Source organism: Sinocyclocheilus anshuiensis, unplaced genomic scaffold, assembly GCF_001515605.1.
Source record: "Sinocyclocheilus anshuiensis isolate Anshui unplaced genomic scaffold, SAMN03320099.WGS_v1.1 scaffold58, whole genome shotgun sequence".
Taxonomy (NCBI): domain Eukaryota; kingdom Metazoa; phylum Chordata; class Actinopteri; order Cypriniformes; family Cyprinidae; genus Sinocyclocheilus; species Sinocyclocheilus anshuiensis.
Window position 1 is genome coordinate 1,566,725 of NW_015547688.1, and position 20,643 is coordinate 1,587,367.

The 20,643-nt window shown below is 37.3% G+C and overlaps 2 protein-coding genes across 3 annotated transcripts in view; one reads left to right on the plus strand and one right to left on the minus strand.

Annotated features, from left to right (window-relative positions):
• The first annotated feature begins 205 nt into the window (after nucleotides 1-205).
• LOC107703342 (stannin) lies at nucleotides 206-2,533 on the plus strand. Of its 2 annotated transcripts, none has more exons than XM_016505930.1 (2): nucleotides 206-573; nucleotides 1,631-2,533. In XM_016505930.1, exon 2 carries the CDS (start codon nucleotides 1,715-1,717, stop codon nucleotides 1,976-1,978), a length of 264 nt encoding a protein of 87 aa, XP_016361416.1. In that variant the 5' UTR covers nucleotides 206-573; nucleotides 1,631-1,714; the 3' UTR covers nucleotides 1,979-2,533. The 2 variants fall into 2 exon arrangements, with proteins under 2 accessions (XP_016361416.1, XP_016361417.1); XM_016505931.1 differs by lacking the exon at nucleotides 206-573 and adding an exon at nucleotides 689-984.
• Nucleotides 2,534-5,286: 2,753 nt separating this feature from the next.
• LOC107703382 (zinc finger CCCH domain-containing protein 7A-like) overlaps nucleotides 5,287-20,643 on the minus strand; it is a 23,854-nt gene continuing 8,497 nt past the window's right edge. Inside the window, exons 11-23 of the mRNA XM_016505988.1 lie at nucleotides 15,160-15,191; nucleotides 14,900-15,071; nucleotides 14,644-14,802; nucleotides 14,355-14,560; nucleotides 13,942-14,042; nucleotides 13,004-13,185; nucleotides 12,851-12,921; nucleotides 12,636-12,772; nucleotides 12,398-12,503; nucleotides 12,165-12,273; nucleotides 7,798-7,934; nucleotides 6,076-6,239; nucleotides 5,287-6,000 (exon numbers count right to left, since the gene is read on the minus strand). Coding sequence (XP_016361474.1) covers nucleotides 5,811-6,000; nucleotides 6,076-6,239; nucleotides 7,798-7,934; nucleotides 12,165-12,273; nucleotides 12,398-12,503; nucleotides 12,636-12,772; nucleotides 12,851-12,921; nucleotides 13,004-13,185; nucleotides 13,942-14,042; nucleotides 14,355-14,560; nucleotides 14,644-14,802; nucleotides 14,900-15,071; nucleotides 15,160-15,191 — 1,766 coding nt within the window. The 3' untranslated portion in view covers nucleotides 5,287-5,810. The remainder of the gene's footprint in view (nucleotides 6,001-6,075; nucleotides 6,240-7,797; nucleotides 7,935-12,164; nucleotides 12,274-12,397; nucleotides 12,504-12,635; nucleotides 12,773-12,850; nucleotides 12,922-13,003; nucleotides 13,186-13,941; nucleotides 14,043-14,354; nucleotides 14,561-14,643; nucleotides 14,803-14,899; nucleotides 15,072-15,159; nucleotides 15,192-20,643) is intronic.

Sequence of the window (20,643 nt, forward strand, 5' to 3'; positions counted from 1 at the left end):
AAGTTGTAGGGATGTACTAGGGTTTAGGGTGATAAATAAGTATAAGGTTATTGCACATACTGTACTTTAATTGCACAATGGGAGAACATTAACTGTTCATGAAATGCAGAACTGATCGATCAGTGCAAAACATGGGCGTGTCTGTAGGTGGGGAGATTTAGCAATATGCAATGTTTCATATTCACAAACAAATACACAAATTAATCTCTTTCCATTTGTCTGTGAATGCAGAACAAATGTCACGCATAGGAAGACAATCTGTACCACATCCGCCTGTCAGAGCACCTCCTCTACTGATCAAAACAGCATTGCTTTTAGGCTATTTGATTGGATATTTCCCTTTTTTCACGCGTGATCTCATTTCCTGTACAGTGACAAGCTATATTTATTTATTCATGTATCTGCTTGGGCTAGAAATGTAAGCGACTGGCTTGTTACTGTATATAACATAAGAGCTGGATCACTGGAGACAGACGGAGTGTTTATGCAGCTGTCAACTCGCGCCACTGCACGAAATGGTTTGCAGAACGTACATAAGCGTTATTCTTTGATATAAAAAGCGGCCTGGTTTTGGTAAGCTTCACTTTAAATGGTCCTTTTTCTTCATTTTGTATCAGTAATTGTTCAGAAAATACGGTCTGTTCCATTCAGGGCTTGTGTAGAGCGCATATAAATCGCTACTCTTTGGGAGCAAACGAATGCTGTCTTTCCGTTTGGGCAAAAATAAAAAATAAACGACTGGAACGATACTTGCTGCAGTAGATAGTTAGCTGTGTGTTGCATTAACGTCGTAACGCGTTTTAGCGAGCTTCGCGTTAGTGCCAGCGGAAGGGCCTCGTGCCTCCCGGATCAATTCAAGCACGAGCGCATTTAACGTTAACACTCTGGCGCGTGGGCAAGATGAAAAGTCTTCGCCAAGATGCTTACAGCGTTGCATAACCTGTGGCTTAATGAAGGGAACCATGACCTGAGCAGTGATGGCTGGTAAAGCTGTATGAAATTGTTTCTCAAGAATGAGTGAGAACTAACGATGGGAGAAAGGAAGCTTTCCGAAACTTCGAATCAAGTGAACCAATTACTGAGAAAAACGATTCACCGTTTTTAAACGCTGGAAACCCCACACGAAAACTCAGGCCAACATGCTTAAAAACACCCTTTACAAACCAATTGCAAGTGTTTTATTGGAAGTTTAATCTGTTAAATACTATTAACAAATCATGTAGGCCTAATACCATTCATATGCGTTATTATTAAGAGGGTTTGTTTTGTCTGATTTATGGAGAGCTTGGTTAATCAGGCCAATAAGAATGTATTAACTGTCACACTTGCTTTTTATTATACAAATGCATCATTAAAATGTCCACAAATGTAGGTAAAACAATATAGAAACTGGTTCAGGTGTTTACAGAGATTATTAGAGACATTTCTGAACAGTAACAAAGCTTAGATGGCTGAAATCACACGACTCTGGCGGTTCGATAAGTGCTTTGAAAGAAATGATTTGCAAAGGTTTCGATGCTTCATAAAGCAGTGTTTTGAAACCGTTTAATATCTCGAGTGAGGAAATGTTCAGGAAGTTTCTCAGAATTTGTGCTTATTGAGGAATAATCCTGGTTCTTATGTCTTTCAGATGTAGCCCAGACCTACAAGAACTCTGCAGAACTGCCTCGTGGATTTTGAAGGCCCTGTGGTTGAACTTCTCCTGACTGACAGGATGTCCATCACGGACCATAGCCCCACCACCGGGGTCGTCACAATTATTGTAATACTCATTGCCATTGCCGCACTGGGGGCTTTAATTCTCGGTTGTTGGTGCTACTTGCGGCTGCAGCGCATCAGTCAGTCTGAAGACGAGGAAAGCATTGTCGGTGAAGGTGAAACCAAGGAGCCCTTCTTGCTGGTCCAGTATTCGGCCAAAGGCCCACGGGTGGAGCACAAGACCAAGCTCACCCCTAACGGCACCGAGAGCCACGCCTAAGTCCTCTCATCTCCCTTCACAATGCATACTGTGTCGTGTTTGCAGACTCCGTCAGTCTTAAAGAATTTTAAACCTTACAGTGTCAATCAACACTGAAGTGAACAGAGACAAACCTAGTGCATGCAGTTGTCTAGTTGCTTTGACTTGATTTTTTTTCCCCGCCCATTTTGTGGTGGTAGAGCCCTGCTATAATGTGAAATCGACGACTGTGTGCGTTTTGTGCAATGCTGTTTGTAAAGCCGTAACTGCATTCTGAAGCGAAATCAAAATGATTCTGATTTCTTTGGTGGTGTATTTACTTAGTTTTTTTCATCCAGAGCTGGCTCTTGGATTAAGAAATTCGACATGAATTTTAATGGACCGATTTCAAAACCATGTCAAAGTTTTAGATAGTTTTGAAGCGTTCATCCAGTTCATTCCATTTACTTTTAAAAATAAAGGTTCTTTATGGGCAACTATGGTTCCATGAAAAACCTCTAACATCCATGGAATTTTTCCATACCACAAAAGGTTCCTTTAAGAATTGTTCACACTGTTTTTTTTTTGGGGGGGGGGACGACAAAAAATGTCTCTTCTATGGCATTGCTGTGAAAACTCCCTTTTTGAACCTTTATTTTTAACTGTTGAATTGCAATACAAAAGAAACATGTTTTTCATTACAAATAAGCACTTCAGGATACCATAACTTGCCAAATGATGTAAACTGGCTTTTGAAAGCTCTTACATTATATTTAGACATGTTTAGAATCATGGTTTCATTAGCACTTTTTTATCTTTAATGTGACATACAATTGATTTTGTAAAGTGCGTTTGCTGATTCTGGTTTAAACCTGCTAGGAAACCACTATAAGAACGAAAGCCAATGACTGAGGTCTTTTTATTATACTATTGTGACCCCAGAGGCGTTCGTTTTTCGTGGTTGAGCACATTTCTACATCGCGAGAAGTCATTTGAAAGTTTAGATATTATTTTTATAGATGGCTTAATGCATAACTGGATACTGAAAAGTCATTGTCTCGAGTTTTTAACCTGTTCCTTCATAGTATTATTTTTTGTTTCATTAATTCCGAATGTTTTTGTGATATCACAGTGTTTGCTGTTTGTACATGTAAGAAGGAAGTGAGAGAAATTATTTATTTTTATACAGTATTCATGCAAATATTGTCTTTAGGGGCAAAATCAACAGTCAGGCATATAGGGAGGTAGATGAAGCCTGAAAATGCAGCTGAAATTATTTCATTGATGTTTTGGGTTCTGTCATACATTTGAAGTCATACAAGATTTTTTTTTGTGTGTGTATTGTGTGCTGTTCAATATACAGAAATAAACAAGGACAGTACATGCATGTTAATTTAATCTGCATATTTTAGAAAAGCAACTTTTTATGAGTAAAGCGCTCAATATATAGCTTATGTCACTCCAGCCAGTGTGTCTGTCCAGTGTTTGACTGTACTGAACAATAAAACCTGTTACTAGGCAAATGCCTGCTTGTGAGTTTTATGTGCATTTGCAACTTTTAAATGCAAGTCCTAACTCTTCTGTTAACTTTTTTAAATATTATGCATTAGTGATCAGCATTTATGGACAGTTTTCTTACAGCATCATAAGTTAACCCAGTAAATTCCCCTAGTTTCAGGGTATGGCATGTATTAGTCATACTGGTTTGTGTTGGTGTTGGAAACACTTCCTGTTTTTGGTCCAAAAAATTAATGATGACCTGCTTAATTCAATTATTTAGACCTAATGCAAAGTTTTTTTTTCTAAAGTTAGAGCTCTATAAGATGACCACAGTAATTTATTGTAATCGCTGCTCGTGTATAACAACACAAGGCAGATGGGGACACTTTAGATGCAAGAGAAATTATTTATTTTTATACAGTATTCATGCAAATGTTGTCTTTAGGGGCAAAATCAACAGTCAGGCATATAGGGAGGTAGATGAAGCCTGAAAATGCAGCTGAAATGATTTCATTGATGTTTTGGGTTCTGTCATACATTTGAAGTCATACAAGATTTTTTTTTGTGTGTGTATTGTGTGCTGTTCAATATACAGAAATAAACAAGGACAGTACATGCATGTTAATTTAATCTGCATATTTTAGAAAAGCAACTTTTTATGAGTAAAGCGCTCAATATATAGCTTATGTCACTCCAGCCAGTGTGTCTGTCCAGTGTTTGACTGTACTGAACAATAAAACCTGTTACTAGGCAAATGCCTGCTTGTGAGTTTTATGTGCATTTGCAACTTTTAAATGCAAGTCCTAACTCTTCTGTTAACTTTTTTAAATATTATGCATTAGTGATCAGCATTTATGGACAGTTTTCTTACAGCATCATAAGTTAACCCAGTAAATTCCCCTAGTTTCAGGGTATGGCATGTATTAGTCATACTGGTTTGTGTTGGTGTTGGAAACACTTCCTGTTTTTGGTCCAAAAAATTAATGATGACCTGCTTAATTCAATTATTTAGACCTAATGCAAAGTTTTTTTTTCTAAAGTTAGAGCTCTATAAGATGACCACAGTAATTTATTGTAATCGCTGCTCGTGTATAACAACACAAGGCAGATGGGGACACTTTAGATGCATCTAACAAGCTCAGATGAACGCAAACCACATTATGTGCAGTGCAGAACTGTGAAGAAAACGCCACACATTTGTAAGCATGTGCATCAAATTTTTAACTTAAGATTTTGAAGAAAAGAAAAACGCTCACCAAGACAGCATTGCTTTAATTTAAAAACAAGAAAAAAAAGTGAAATATTGCAGTTAAACGTTACTTTTTATTTGAATATATTTTAAAATTCATTTTATTTCTGGGGTGGCAAAGCTGAATTTTCAGCATCATTACTTCAGTCTCAGGGTCACAAGATCCTTTGGAAATAATTCTAATATACTGATTTGCCACTCAAGAACAGCATTTATTTGAAACAGAAATCAATGGTAACATTGTAAGCATCTTTACTGTCATTTTACTGCTTTGATTAACTAAACACATGCTTGCTGAATATAATTACTTAAAAAAGACACTAGCATACACCAGTTTTATTAGATCAAACAAGCATTTAAATTGAAATAAAACGAAATACTTATTACAGGGAATGCACAGCAGATCCAGCCCATAATGCACTTATTAAGATACAGAAGTGCAGCTGGCATGTTATCACTTATTCGGTCTCTCTCTAGTGGATAAAACAAGCCTTGACATATTTCGCCTACTACAGCATGCCAATCTCTGTTTTCAATTTTCGTTAATACACTGTTATGGTATTACTTCCCTCGCCGTTTTACTTTCAGGAACTACAGACACTGAAAAGAATACGACTTTATTGTGTTTATGTTGGTTCATATATAATACCAATAGGCATTAACACAGCAACCACACAACATAGTAAAGCAATTCGGTGCGGATGTAGAATAACAGATTCAGGACCCAACATTCCAAAACAAACCGCGGGTAAGAAATAAAAATAAAAATAAAAATAAAAAAAGGCGGGAATTTGACACGGGGAATCTCAGATGCGCTAGTTCTTGCCTTCTGCGTTGGGTTCCAAGAGCAAAATCCAGTTCCTGAAAGGTGATCTGCTGTGTGCTATTTAATAAAAGAAACATAAAAGGTGATGGTGCGTTTATTTTTAACCGGTGATAAAAGCAACAAAGCTGTGATTACTCTGAACACAAGGCCAGCTCTGTGCTTTCCGTGAAAACCCAGGAGGAGGAGGATGTCCTCCTTCTCCGGAGAGAGCCACACCACACTCGCCCGATTCAATACTGAACTCAAGACATCATAGTTCCAGAACACCCTGCTTTAACAGATTCAGATTAATTAAAACATTACTTAATATCTTTAAGCAGAAAACTATATTTGCCAAAGTCATTATCGTTTGGTGCTATCAAGTGATCTTTTCTGGCTTTTGCAAGTTTCATCAAAAGGAATTCTCTTCTGTCCATCCATTCATTCAGCTCCTCATCTCCATGTGCCAGCTTACAAAGCTCCTCCTCCGTGCAGGTGCCCTTGAGGAACCTGGAGCGAGCAGAAACCAATCTGTCAGCGACGGCTGTTAAGGGTTAATGTGATATGAGTGGTGTTAAGACTGACCATTCGCAGACTTTGAAGGTTCCTGTGGGGAAGCGATACTGCCAGCAGTTCTGATCGTCCTCGGAGTTGAACACTCGTTCTTTGTGCTTCTCGGAGGTGATATGCTGCTGCCACTGTTTATCACTGTTGCAGTTCTTCCCACACAACCAGCAATGGTTGCCAGCCTGATAAAACAGCATTTAGAGATTGAGGAATGCATTCACTTTCAGAACAGGAATGTTCAGTCACTTTTAGAAAAGAAAATGTGTAAAATATATATATATAATGATATATACGTATATCAATATCACACTACATGTATTTGACCAAGAACATGGTACAATAGTAATATTATGAAATATATAATAATAAAAAAAAAAAAACTTTTCTATATGAATATATGTTCAAATGTAATTTATTCCCGAGTTGCAAAGCTGAATTTTCAGCATCATTACTCCAGTCTTCAGTGTCACATGATCCTTCAGAAATCATTCTAATGTCCTGATTTGCTGATCAAGAAACATGTTAGTGTTGAAAACTGTTGTGCTGCTTAATATTTTTGTGGAAACCGTAATGCATTTTTTTCCAGGATTATTTGATGACTAGAAAGTTCAAAAGAACTGCATTTATTTGAAACACAAATCTTTTGTAACATTAATTAATCAAAAGTGACAGTAACGCAAATAATTGATCCTTGCCAAATAAAAAAAAAAAAATTAATAAAATCTTCCTGATCCCAAATTTTTGAATGATAGTGTATATTCATAATTTCTTTTTTTGAATAAATTCTATTAGTCATTAACAAACATTATATAAATACTCGAAGCATTATTAGTTGATGAACATTCAAATATTGATGAAACCGTCAATCATTTAAAATGGCTATGTACTGCATAATGTACCATATGTTTTAAATATATTCATACAAATTATAAGCTAAACATGAACCACCTCATGTTTTTTTTCAGAGTCTGTATGCTGTAATTTACTTTTTGCTCATGAATATTAATTGCATTATTTGACATCTGGCCCAGTAGGCCAAACTCACTGCCTGAAATACAGATGTTGAGTTGAAGAGTGTTTGCTAATCAGCTGGCGAACTAACATGATTCATGAATATTTATTAAGTTACGACACAATGCTCCCAGTAAGGTTACCAAGCAATATCTGTATTTCACAATTAATATTCACTCGCTATACTCTACCTCAGTGGTTTTCAAACTTGTTCCTGGGCACCCACAACTCTGCACATTTTGCATGTCTCCCTAATTTACACACCTGATTCAAATCATCAGCTCATTAGGAAAGAGCTCCATGAACTCAAATGAGTGTGTCAGATAAGGGAGACATGCAAAATGTGCAGAGCAGTGGGTCCCGAGGAACAGGATTGAAAACCACTGCTCTACTTTATTCATTTTACATACGGGACGCGTTTAGTGTTTAAACAGCTAGAGGGAGCACAACACACTGGAACACACTGCAGAGGTCGAGATGCATTTTTAAGTGGAACAATTTTTACTTGAAACACCAAACTGTAGTCCAAGACAGAGCAGAACAGACAAAAGCATGCAAACATGAGATAAAACAGAGCCCTGGAGTGTGTGTGCTGTTCTTGGCAGTCAGCGTTTTGTAATTTCCTTGCCTATGTGTAGAGGACACTCTAAGATAGAGCAAGGTTGTGTCAGCGTAAGAAGAGCGTGATAATGATGTGTGGAAATATGAATGCTGCTCAAGTTTTCATACCACTTCCTCAGCGTAGTCCGTGGGCATGTGAATCTGTTTGCCGTTCTCTCGTGTAGCGCTGCTGCTGCTGCTCTCCTCGCTCCAGCCCAGCTTCTGAGACTGCAGCCACATTTCATACAGCTGCTCCATGTCTGCAACTACATACACAAACACAAACATAAGGGATACATGATACATCAGTCACAACATCAGTATCTGTCAGCACTAGGGGTGTGCGATATTGACAAAAAAGAATATCTCTCCCTGTCGGTGCCGATAGCCTTGTGGGCAGCGCGCTGACATGGCGCAGCTGCGCTTCGGGTGTCCCGAGATCGATTCCCGCCTCGTGGACCTTTCCCTTTCCTACCCCCCCATCTCTCTCTCCCATTCACTTCCTGTCATATCTATACTGTCCTGTCATAGAAAAATGCAAAAACGCCAAAAAAAAACCAAAAACCAAAAAAAAACCCACGATATTTTCTGGGATTTTATCGATAACGATAATTAGACGATATTTTGTTGAGTGTGTTGTTGTGCTGGTACGTTAAGGACTGCCGTGGACAGCTGACTCCTAAAGTTTTTAATATTCTTCCCGCCAGTAGGTGGCAGCAAGTCACTGTTAATAAGTGAGACTTTGTTTGGAATTATTTTTGTTGTCGAAATACAGCAAAAACAGGCAATATAGTGTCTAAAACCTAAGTCTCTTAATTAACTTCTTGTTTATTGAACTGTTGTAAAAAATCTATATCACATTTGTAATCATGGTAATATTTGGAGAAAAACGGCATTCTTCGTGTGAAATTGATTATTAACTATAAGAAATGGTATAAACGTATACATGTTCTGCCATCATGTCTTGAATTTGTGATCATTCTAAATGCATTTTAATAGACTGAATCATGCAGTGAAAATGCACTCTAAATGCGCGCGCACTAGTCTAGACTTCACGTAATGTATGCGTGCGCTCTGTAGGGGTGTTTTGAATGGTTTTTGCAAAATACTCAATCATGTCAAATCACACATCGTTAAAACAACCATTACGATATTACCGCAGACGATATATATCACATACCCCTAGTCAGCACTGAGGGCCAGGTGTTCAAAAAAACTGGATTAGAATAATCTGGATTTGGAAATCCCATGTTTTGCTATCCAGGATCAGGTAACCCATCTGTATTTTCCGCTGGTTTATCAAAGCAAAACTGCATTGGATCACAATAATCCAAATACACACTTTTTCAGATTACCAAATCTGGTGCTTTACGGAGCCCCTAAAGGGACATAGTGATGGAAAAAATATGAGATGGAAAGAAAGAAAGTGTCACTGCTTTGCATTTTCTCAGGAAAGTTTTGCATTGCACTCACACAAAAAAAACTGCTCGCTCCAGTTTATCTCTGATGATTGTACCAATGTAGTTTACACACAGTGATTTAAAAGACATTTTAAATTAAATATAATATTTTTGTTTGATATTGACAGCTATTTGGGGATTATTTTATGGCACCAAAACCTCTTTTTAATTTACTGTAGGCTACTGAAAGGCTTCAGATGTAGCTTAATGTTACATATGTTGTATTTTTGGATCAGTTTAAAAGTTTTAATTTCATTTCTGTTATGAAATCCACCATTCTGTTGGAATTTTTGGATGAATTTTATAAAAAAAAAAAAAAAAAAAACTTTTAACACAAACTGACGATTTGATCCAGAACAAAACCAAGACTGGATTTTGTGATCCAATTCAACTTCAGAATACTTTTTTCTTTTGAACAACTCAATTTTAAGATCTGATCCAATCCTATAGCCGAAATCCAATCAGATTACTTTTGAACAACTGGCCCTGGGTGATTATACGAGTTAATCCATTTGAAGAACAAGGATCTTATAAATAATTCTAGGGCTCTACATAATCTAGCCTCAGGGAAGGGTACCTGTCCAGTATGGTGTCAGTATACACTCCTTCCACATCCTTGAGATCAGAAAAGCAACACTTTCTGTGTCACCAAGACAAATTATAAATATATTGGTGATAGAGCTTTCTCCAGAGCCAGTGCAAAATTGTGTAATGAGCTCTCCCTCACCATTAGATCTGCCAAATCACTACGTGTGTTCAAAGCCATGCTGAAATCACAACTTTTAACAGAGTTTTTGTGATGGGTCTTGACTCCTGCTGGGTGTATGGCTATGTGACTTTTGTGTGGTTTTTGTTTTTTATACTATTCTAGCTGTTTTGTTTTTGGTGGTTAGTCTGTGATTGTAAAGCACTTTGGGCAACCTGTGTTATGTTAAATTGAAAGAAACAAAAATGTTTATTGAGCAGCAAATCAGCATATTAGAATGATTTCTGAAGGATCATGTGACACTGAAGACTGGAGTAATGATGCTGAAAATTCAGCTTAGCTATATATATCCTTTTGTGGTTTATTAAGTTGGTGATTAATATTATTCTTCGAAAAATTAAATGATTTGAAAGACTTTCCCCAAGTGAAGCTTGAATAGTGTAGAATTACATGTCTTCTCACTGGAATCTGCTCTCTCCTTGGTTTGAGAAAAGCACCCAACACATTAAAACATACATTTATTCTTCTAACTTACTATGACAGCTTAGGTCACAGTACAGCACATTAGGGCCTCTCATCTACAGGATCAATTTACAATTAAAGCATTTCATTTATTTTTCACCTTTAAACATTAGAAAATAATGAAGAATATTTTCTGAAACCACTAGCTGAGATAAAGTACTTCATATCAGGATGTTTGGGGTAAGTTCCTGATTAGAGCTTGGGTTTGAACAATCCAGCCTTGAAGTTGTGTATTCTGTGTGTGTGTGTGTTAGTATCTGTCTGTGCAGGACTGGTCTCCAGGAAGATTCAGAAAAAGCACCCAGGATGGAATACGCATATGGACATATGCATGGGTGCCACATATACATCTTGGGAGCGACACATTGCGTGTGAACTCCAATCGCTCGTTGCCTAAAAAACCTTCGTATATATGCTTTGAACTTTATGCACATCTGTTAAGATTTTGCACGTTTTTCTACGATTTAACCAATCAGAATTATTTTTACCCAAGTCATAACTTAGCTAGGCACCTCTGTTAGATTATAATTACTGCTGTGTTGAGAGTGTGTGCAGAGTGGCCTATGAACTCCTCGCGAGTATTGAAGCTGACTTCTGCTGATGAAACTGCAACTATTTTTCTTCAGTTGATTGCATCTCTGACTCCTGGTCTTCATGCATCTTACCTGGTCCTTGGGTTTAGCTGTAAATTCCCCTACAGTAATAATATTCCACAATTTTACCATGTTTACTGTATTTTTGATCAAATTAATGCAGCCTTGGTGACCATGAGAGATTTTTTTTTCATAAACCCCAGATTTGAACAGTAGTGTATGAATAAGCTTACAGCTATTGGACTGTTGGTTAATATTGACTGATATCAACAGAACAGGAAAGCTGATTAGGAGGAAGAGCAAGCTAGGATATTTTAACCCTCTAAGCGCCAAAGTCGCAAAATTGCGACAAGACGTCATACTTAATAAAATAGACTGTAGTTCCTAATATGGTGTAATATTAAACATTACTTTAAACAAACAAAAAGACTACATAATACTGCTCACTCTATTGTTTGTCATCATCTGAAAATAATGACCAATAAAGCTAAGCTAAAGCAAAACTTAAACACTTAACAACGATTCTGCAAATCAAATTGAACAGAATGTATATATTGTCCCTAAATGGCTGTAATGCATTTAGGGGCCGTTTACACGACAACGTTTTCAGCCAAAAACTGGAAACTCTATGTGTTTTGCCTGTTTGTTTACATGACAATGGGGACTGAAAACGCGTATTTTTGAAAACGGGTTTCAAAGTGAAAGTTTTTGAAAACGCCACCGTTGTCGTTTCCGTGTAAACACCCAAAACGTGAATCTTTGAAATGGTGACGTCATGCACGTGCGTAGTACGTGTTAGGTATGTAGACATGCGCAGTACGTGTCGATTTTAAAGGCAAGCGCGAACAAACATACGCAACAATGGCGGAGTACATGGTACTGTTGTTGCTGCTCAAGAGTTAGCTAACGCTTCTTCAGCAAAGTGAGGATTACTTCACCAATATTACAACCAACAGCGGAGACGCATCATATACAACATATAATCGTCACTTCACTACAGGTACTGTTTACTAACAAGGTGACAGCGGCAACTACTGGCCTGGCGTACATAATACAGCGTTTTTGGCAGTTTTCGCGGATATGTGTAAATGCGAATCGTTTTTAAAACGTTGTCGTGTATACGTGAAACTTTTTAAAAACGCAAGGGAAAAACTTTTCCATTTTTGACTATATCGTTGTCGTGTAAACGTAGCCTTAGATGCATAGTGAACTTACTATTGTTATCTTTCATGAAGGTCCACAGATCTCTCTCCTCTGTGCTGTGAGCAAAGGAGCAGTTTCCAATGTACTGACACTTTTTGCCAGCTGCCACATGCATACAAATCTGCAAACATGCAGGAATAACAATTATTCAAGAGACAGTGACAGTATTGAAAAAACATCAATTTCAGTTCGCATTAAAGACGAGGGTTAATGTTTTAAGCATTAAATAAAAATATTACACCTACTTCAAACTGAGCAGGAATAGGCTTTTTGGTTGGGAGAGGTCGAACTGTAGTCCACTTTTTCCGTTCAATAGAGCTAACCAGAACCACCCGTCTCTCTTTTGACCAACTGAAAAGAGAAAGAGACGTCATCAGAATATTGAACTTAAAATTGCAGTTTTGTGAATTAAAGGAAGTTCGCCCAAAAAAATCAGGATTTGGATTTTAGATCCAGGATCTGGATAATATGAGCTGGACTCACGAATGCCGGGCCTTTGCACTGCAGTACTTCTTGTTTTTGTCTGGCTCGCTGACTTGGCCGTTCCTCCAACACTGAGCACATACAAACTGCATCTTCAGGTTAGCTGGTCCAAATCTGAGCAGGACCGGTGGGAGCTCCTATGCGATTGGCACAAAAATAACATAAGACATCTCTCGCAGGTATACTATCTATCAGTACGCAGGCATAAATTTTACCTGAGAATGAACAGCAGCATCCATATTCCAATATTTCTGCGACTCCTGGACAATACCTTCATGTGCGATACCTGAAACAAACCCAACACAACAGTTAGCGTTTCCTGTCAGCCTTCATGTCGGATAATTCATGAGTCTCGAGCGGCAGCTCACCTTGTTCACTCTGCATCATCCATACTTTGAGCTCGATGAGGCTGTGGGCGTAAAAGCAGAAATCCTCTCGCTGGCAGCCGTACCGTACCTCATGCCTACACAGATCCATCTGGCAATGAGGGAAGTATGGACGGATTTTGGAGTACCTGACGGTTTTGTCCCTTAAATAGTGTACAAGGCACCTGAGGGGGGGAAAAAACAAGAGTGTTAATGCTACATCACTTTAAAAAAGGTCTAACCTAGGGCCAGGCAATACAAACTATAAAAATAAAAAAACTCATCACTACCTGGCTCTCTAGAAGGCTTTATACAAAAATATTAGACCAAATAAAAATAAAGACTGCTAAACTGCATATTTGACTGTATATGTTGTAGTGTATTTGCTCTGAAATGGCTTAAACGGGTGAGAAACCATCACTTACTTAAAAATAATCACATTTATACACATAAATGCTTTATTTTATTCATAATATTTTATAGTTTTTATGAATAATTGATCTTTTTCATACCATATTAATACCATCTAATTGTAGATTTGTATGTAGTGATAATGTATTAATTCACTGACATAGTTAATACAGTAGTCAACATTTGAAGTGGATCGAAAACTTTCATCAAAGTTGTCCTAAAACCAAAATGCGTTCTTGTCTCAGGACAACTTTGATGAACTTTTTTGATCCAACTCAAATGCTGACTACTGTAATCAGGTCACAAGATTCAAGTAACACTTTATTTTAAGGTGTCCTTATTACACGTTACATGCACCTCCTATTATAACAACAATCAATTATGCATAATTACATGCAAGTAACCCTAAGCCAAACTCCAGCCCTGATCTGGTCAGATGAAGTCATTAATTCAGTCCAACGGCATTCACGGCAAAGCATGAATCTGCACTTTTAGTGTTTGGACATGTCTTCACAAGAAGAGATGCTTACTTCTTTTCCTCAAATGCATGCTTTGTCACTGGGTGAGAGCATAGACTGGGGTTGTCCTTATTGGTTTTGCTGATTATTCGGGGTTTGTGATCAAAGCACACCTACAGACCAAGTCACACATGTTAGGTATCTGTACAGCTTCTTTAAACCTTAAACCAATGCAAATTTCAGCAATGACGAAAAACAAACAGAGAAACTAAAAATCCATTCCTTTGGAAACCGGTCATTCCAGTTCAATGATGAAATGAGGTGTGTTAAAGAGAGACAATCAGCTGCTAAAAAACAAATCTCCAACAGGAAAAAGGGCTAATCATAAACTTGATTTATTTTGGTCAGCTGACCTCCAGCTGTATCATGGATTAGTTAGTCATAGCTACAATAAGCAAGCCATTCAAACAATGGCACGGTTTTACCTCACAGAGGAACATAAATATCCCATGGTGCTCCTGTAAGATTTTGGGCACAGTCAAATTGATCTTAGGTTTAGATCCATAAGGATCACACAGATTTTCTCTGCAGATGAAGCCTTTGCGTTCTAGCGTCCACACGTCAATTTCCTCTTGGCAATAAGCAAAGGTACAATGGCCAAGATACCGGCATTCTTGTCCAATCGCCACATCTATAAAGCAGAATTTTTGAGTATTTTAGTAAATAATCTGTGAAACTGTAAAATAAAGCCTCAAAGGAGATCACTGCAATTACCTTTGCAAATATAATAAGGCCCCATGTACTGGTTTTTAGTGGGTCTCAGCCGAATAAGTTTCCATGTTGGAAGTTCAGAATGTGCGGTTCTTCCCAAAAGCAAATCTTTTTTGCATTTGTGGTCCTCTGGAAGGTAAGTGTAATCCAGCACTCCGGGTCCTGTAAATACAATCAAATGATGAAGAACCTAATGCAAAACTTCAGGTCATACACTGGAAACACTGCCTAGCAACACTCCTGCATGACTGCCGCTTACCAATTTTAATGTAGCATGAGGAACAGGCCTGTTTAAATTCATGGGTATCAGCAAGTGGGTTCTTGGCAAGGTCTAACTGTGGTGGATAATCCTGCATAAATGTCCCATCGGATGTGCTGAAACCCATGCCGATGGGTGGATTGGTTGGCACTGACATGTCGCTATTACTTAGCTGAAAGAGCAAATAACTGAGATTAACCAAAGAGCACAGCTGAATGTTCAGGAAAGTGTTTATCATATTGATGTAAATGAACTCTTACCGCCATAAAATGATGCTGGCTAAAAGGTTTATCTGGTCCATAGAGAATTAAAAAACAAAAGGGAAAACAGAAATGAGCAAAGGAAACAGTGACAGCAGGGTCCAAAATTAACCTGCTAAGGGTTAAATGGGAGTAAACAATTTTTGATGACTAAATTGAAAAAAAAAAACGACATATATATATATATACACACAACACTACATGGGATCAACAATATAGGCTAATAGATTATTAAAGTACCAGTTAATGACACCATGGGTCTCATTCACTAAGCTTGCGTACGATTTTAAGAACAAATCACCCAAAATTTCGTAATAAAATGTATTCTAAATTTACAAAAACAATATAGGAACAACTGAAACCATATGTACGCAAAAAGCACTTAACTCTGTATGACCTTATAATCGTGTTAAGTTATAGTTCATCCTAGCACGACTATAATTATGTTGAAGTATGTTGCATTAATTGTATTATACTATCCATATATAAATTCTATAATAATATAATTATTAAATAATACAATTTAATGTAATCTCAAATACATTCCATCACATACAGTGGAAGAGTGAGAAAAGCTGCGTAATATGTTCAGCTGTGAGGTTTCTCTGAATAACGCTAGATATACGCGCATGTACAGCTGGCATGTATGAGGTGCTTATTGTGAGAACTGGTGAGAATGACACACTTGGCATTGCACGAGGAGCTTGTTTCCACCACAGAATAAAACATCTTAAAAGAATTGCGACTTTTTATCTCACAATTGCGAGTTCACATCTCACAATTCTGAGTTAAAAAAAGTCAATTGTGAGAAAGTCGCAATTATTTTTTTAAATGTTTTATTCTGTGATGGAAACAAGCTTTCATAGGCGAGAGCGCATCTGCAAGCAGCGGCAAGTTTGACGAGAGTGACGAAAGGCTGTAATGAAAGCGTGTGCGGAAATCCTTTATATGGAGATGGTTTGTCCGTGTTTTATGCAAATGACTAACCTCCTGCACGCGGCCAGTAATTTAGAATACTTCAAATTTACTAACATCAGAACGATGTTAAAGGGGTCATGAACTGCCTTTGTTCTTTATTTTGTACTGAACATTATAACTAAACATTATAATTTAGACGTATTAGGCTATTTTCTGTCCTGTTTTTAACCCCCCTCATCAGAACGCTCTGTTTGAATAGGCATGGAGGATTGTAGACTCGGAAGTAAACGCCCACTGCTGTGATTGACTAACAGTTGTGTATGTTTGACAGTGTACATTCATTCCTCATTAGGGGTGTAAGAAAATATCGATACACGTGAGTATCGCGATATTTTGTTTAGGGCTGTCACGATTCATCGATTTTATTCGACTATTCGATTTTTTAAAATCCTCGACTTCATTTTGCTCGCGTCGACTAACCGGCAAAATACCGGAAGTGGCGCATTTCACAGACGAGAATCCATAAAACACCTTATTAGACCTATTAGACTATTAGAATAGTTTCCCAAGGATGCATGATATATTAAACCCATTTAAAAATCATAATTAAGCATAATTGTGAATTCACAAAAGCTACAATTTAATTAAATAATTATATGCGATGCAGTTCTAATACAGTATATGCGCTTTATTTACATGTGTGTAGGTTAAGTACATGCGTCACACAGCGGCTTCGTTCACAGTAGTTCCACAGGAACTGTTATCATTTACATGTGTGGAGCGTCTCAAACTCCATCGCTGCATGTTGTTGTGAGTTTGGGTTTATTATAACGTTCATCTGGGAACGCAACATGCACCATTTCATCAGATTTGTAAGGTAAATCATTTATAAATCTACGCAAACTCAGGAGAATACATAGTGGTTTCAAAAGAAAAGCTCAAACCCTCACTCTGAGTTTACACGTTTTGATGTCCACATATTCTTTTAATTACAGTGGCTATAGCATTTCTGTCCTAAAGAAATGGCCAAATATTAAAGATTAAGTGGACATTTGAATGAAATAGTGCTTGGTCAATATTAAACAAGTATTAGATCGCACAATAATGTGTAAAAACAATCGTCAGGCTGTTGGCGCCCTCTGCAGGCCTTTGTTTTAATGCGTAATGTACATTAGCTCTATTGTTTATAATACATTATGTATTTTAACAGTTTTGTTCAATAAAACCATATGATTTCTTGCTTTTGATACTTTATTTTAACTAATTATTATTGCCTCATTGCTATTATATATGTATTTAAGTAATTTTAAAGGCTATTTTCACTTACATCTATTTTTATTACCACAAAAAAAATAATTATAATTAGAGGGCCCTATGAAATCCGTTTTATTTTTTATTATCCGTTTAATTTTCATTTTCTATACTCTGTTTTAATGGTTAAATAAAATTTTATTAATCAAAAAGCCTGTCTAATTAATTGAGAGCATCTCCAATTAATTGATTTTATAAAAAAAAAAAAAATTTTTAATTATAATTTTATTATTAGTAGACTAGAGCACGTGGATATGTTGTCATTCTTACACTATAATACTGAACTTTGATTTCAGTAATTTGGACTATGATATGGACACTTCTTGCACTTTATGTTGCACTTTACTTTTGCTTTAAAAAAAGGATTTCATAGAAATTTGGATTTCATTTGGTTTAATAAAATATAGTTTAATAAAATATTCTTAAGTAAAATTGTTGATTTTTGTGGTAAATTAATCGTTTAGATTAATCGATTAATTAGTCGATAGATTAATCTAAATAAAAATAGTCGTTAGTGGCGGCCCTAATTTTGTTTGGCGATACTGTATCAATTCTCAAAAATGGAATATCGATATTTAAAAAAAAAAATCATACAAGATTCATGCCAGTTGTTTCGTTTTGAGTTTATATACCGACCGCTAGATGGCAGTCTTCATCTCTGAACTTAAACAGTGACAGGAAATACTAGCATTAGGGCACGCCACTAATGTTAGCGTTAATATAGTTCACTGCTAGTAATGGAGGATGAAAAAATTGTTCCAGTTCCTGTTTCGGTGCACAAAGTTGAAGTTGAAAGGTGAAATTTGGGCTTTTAACGTCCACCGTGGGACCGTGGCGCGGGCGCCGCCTCGGTTCTGCCGCTTGCCGCGTCCCGTGTGAAGAGCCTTCGCTCTTATGTATATATATGTATAAAATACATATACATTTAACTAAAGGATCCTGCAAGCACTTTAATTTTCCCCCCTTTACTCGTACTGCACAAAAAGTGGTTCAAGAACGTTGAATGTTACAGGGACTGATTATTGCAAATGCAGATCCCACTGTGTTCTGGTTAAATAATTTTATATTCATTTATTTATTGCTAAGGTTGGCATATGGGGGTGTGTTCTTTATGACAGCTTTCCTAAAAATATATCCTATTACTAAAATAAGAAATATCCCACTATATCGCCTTGTTAACAGTATCGCAACATATCGTATCGCAACCCCTGTATCGTGATACATATCGTATCGCCAGATTCTTGCCAATACACAGCCCTATTCCTTATAGATAACAAGCTGCTGTGATTTAGGTCAAAAACACAAATACTCAGTACATATCAAACGATCTGTAATAACCATACACTGTAAACAAAAAAAAAAGATGGACAACACGTCTCCTATTCTTTCCACTACAGAAAAGTGAAGCCAAAGCATCTCAGTATGGCCGCTGCCATCTTGAGTAAATGACATCATTTGGAGCCCGAGTCTGCACAGTAGAGATTTGTTTGGAGCCCGAGTCTGCGCAGTAGTGTCGTGAGGTGGAGCCGCAGTATCAAACTCCCGCCCAAACTCCCGCAGACTCAATCAACTATAACGACACTCCCCGTTTTTATAGCATCAAATTACTAGCTAAAATAAAACTTATCACAAAAACGAACAATTTAACATATCAGCGTGATAACAACTACCTTAAATGACCAAAACAATCAAAAAATTGTGTTGGAAGCGTAATTTATTTTTTTATTTTGACTCAAGTCCCATTCTTTTACATGGAGAGGGTGGGGTTTATGACCTGTACTGCAGCCAGCCACCAGGGGGTGATCAAAGAGCCCGCAGCTTTAATTTTCAGGACGTGTGAGGCACACCCGGTAATAACAGACAAAGCAATAGTGACTACGTAATGAAAACAGTTACTCACACTTGTGTGTTGCGACATTACTGTCGGATCCAATATAGTCGACACTAGGGATGTTCATTTTAACCGCTTAACCGTTAATCGACTGTGAAGAATTTTGACCGATTAATACAATCTGTTAAACGGTTTAAAAAGTCATTTATTTTTTGTAATTTATCAAAATATTGAAAAAGGTTTGCTGCATGGTTGAAATACGCTACGCGTATAAAATAATTTTGTTTTTCTAGAGGAAAAAAAAAAGTCGCGTCTAAGTCGCATTTTATTATTTAATTCAAAAATAGGCCTAATGCCGACACGAAATGTTTACAAACATTATAAACTCTGTAAACATAGCTAGGCTATTTTAGTTCCCCTCACTCCACAACAAATCCTTTCAATTAACAGTATTTAGAAAAGAAAAATAATTTAAAATATAAGAAGCTATAGCTAAACGACAAGCCAAAACGAATTAATTTAGGCTAAAACGAAACTGAAACCAACGTTGCTTCTCTCATTCGACACAAAATCAAATGTTTCCGTATTCACGATGTATTTGAATGCCAAAATATTGATTATGTAGCCTACTTCACTCGCGTTCCAATATCCACGTAAAACTAAATGGTTTGCATTACATCATGCACGGCGGTACGGTGATAACGCTTAACGGCACAGATTTTACTACATATTTAAACTGAGCGGTGTGTTTTTTTCCATATGTTTGACTGACTGCATTGTATTATGATAATGAACAGGCTGCATTGACAAGGTAGCAATGCTTAACTGTGTGCGTGCATGCGGCACAATCATTTGAATGTTTTCCTTCTAACAGTGGAAGCAACTAAGCTACTCCTTTTAGTCATAAAGATAATCGGAATTGTAAAAGGTTTGCCTTTATTTGTGTACATTCACAATAAAACAAATCTTTGTGCTTTTGTAAAATAAGCCTAACGAAAGATAGGATGCCGCTTTCTGCCATGAGTGACCATCATGGTCTTGGTCACCACTCTAACCAAGACCCTTTTCTATCAGTTGCTCAGTTTGGCGAGGAGGCCAGCTCTAGGAAGAGTCCTGGTTGTTTCAAACTTCTTCCATTAAGGGTAACAGAGACTACATGCTTTTGTGACCCTTCAATGAAGCAGATTTTTTCCTGAAATCTTCCCCAGATGTGTGGCTTGACACAACCCTGTTTCTGAGCTCTACAGGCAGTTCTTTTCAATGGAATCATTTAAGTTTTTTATTTTTAATAAATTTGCAGAGTCGGACTCATAACCCAAAGGTTGTGGGTTCGAGTCGCGTGCCGGCAGGGATGGTAGGTGGGGGGAGTGAATGTACAGTGCTCTCTCCCACCTTCAATACCACGACTGAGGTGCCCTTGAGCA

What these genes read in the sequence shown, in the direction of transcription:
- LOC107703342 (XM_016505930.1), top strand. Translation starts at nt 1,715, where the DNA reads ATGTCCATCACGGACCATAGCCCCACCACCGGGGTCGTCACAATTATT.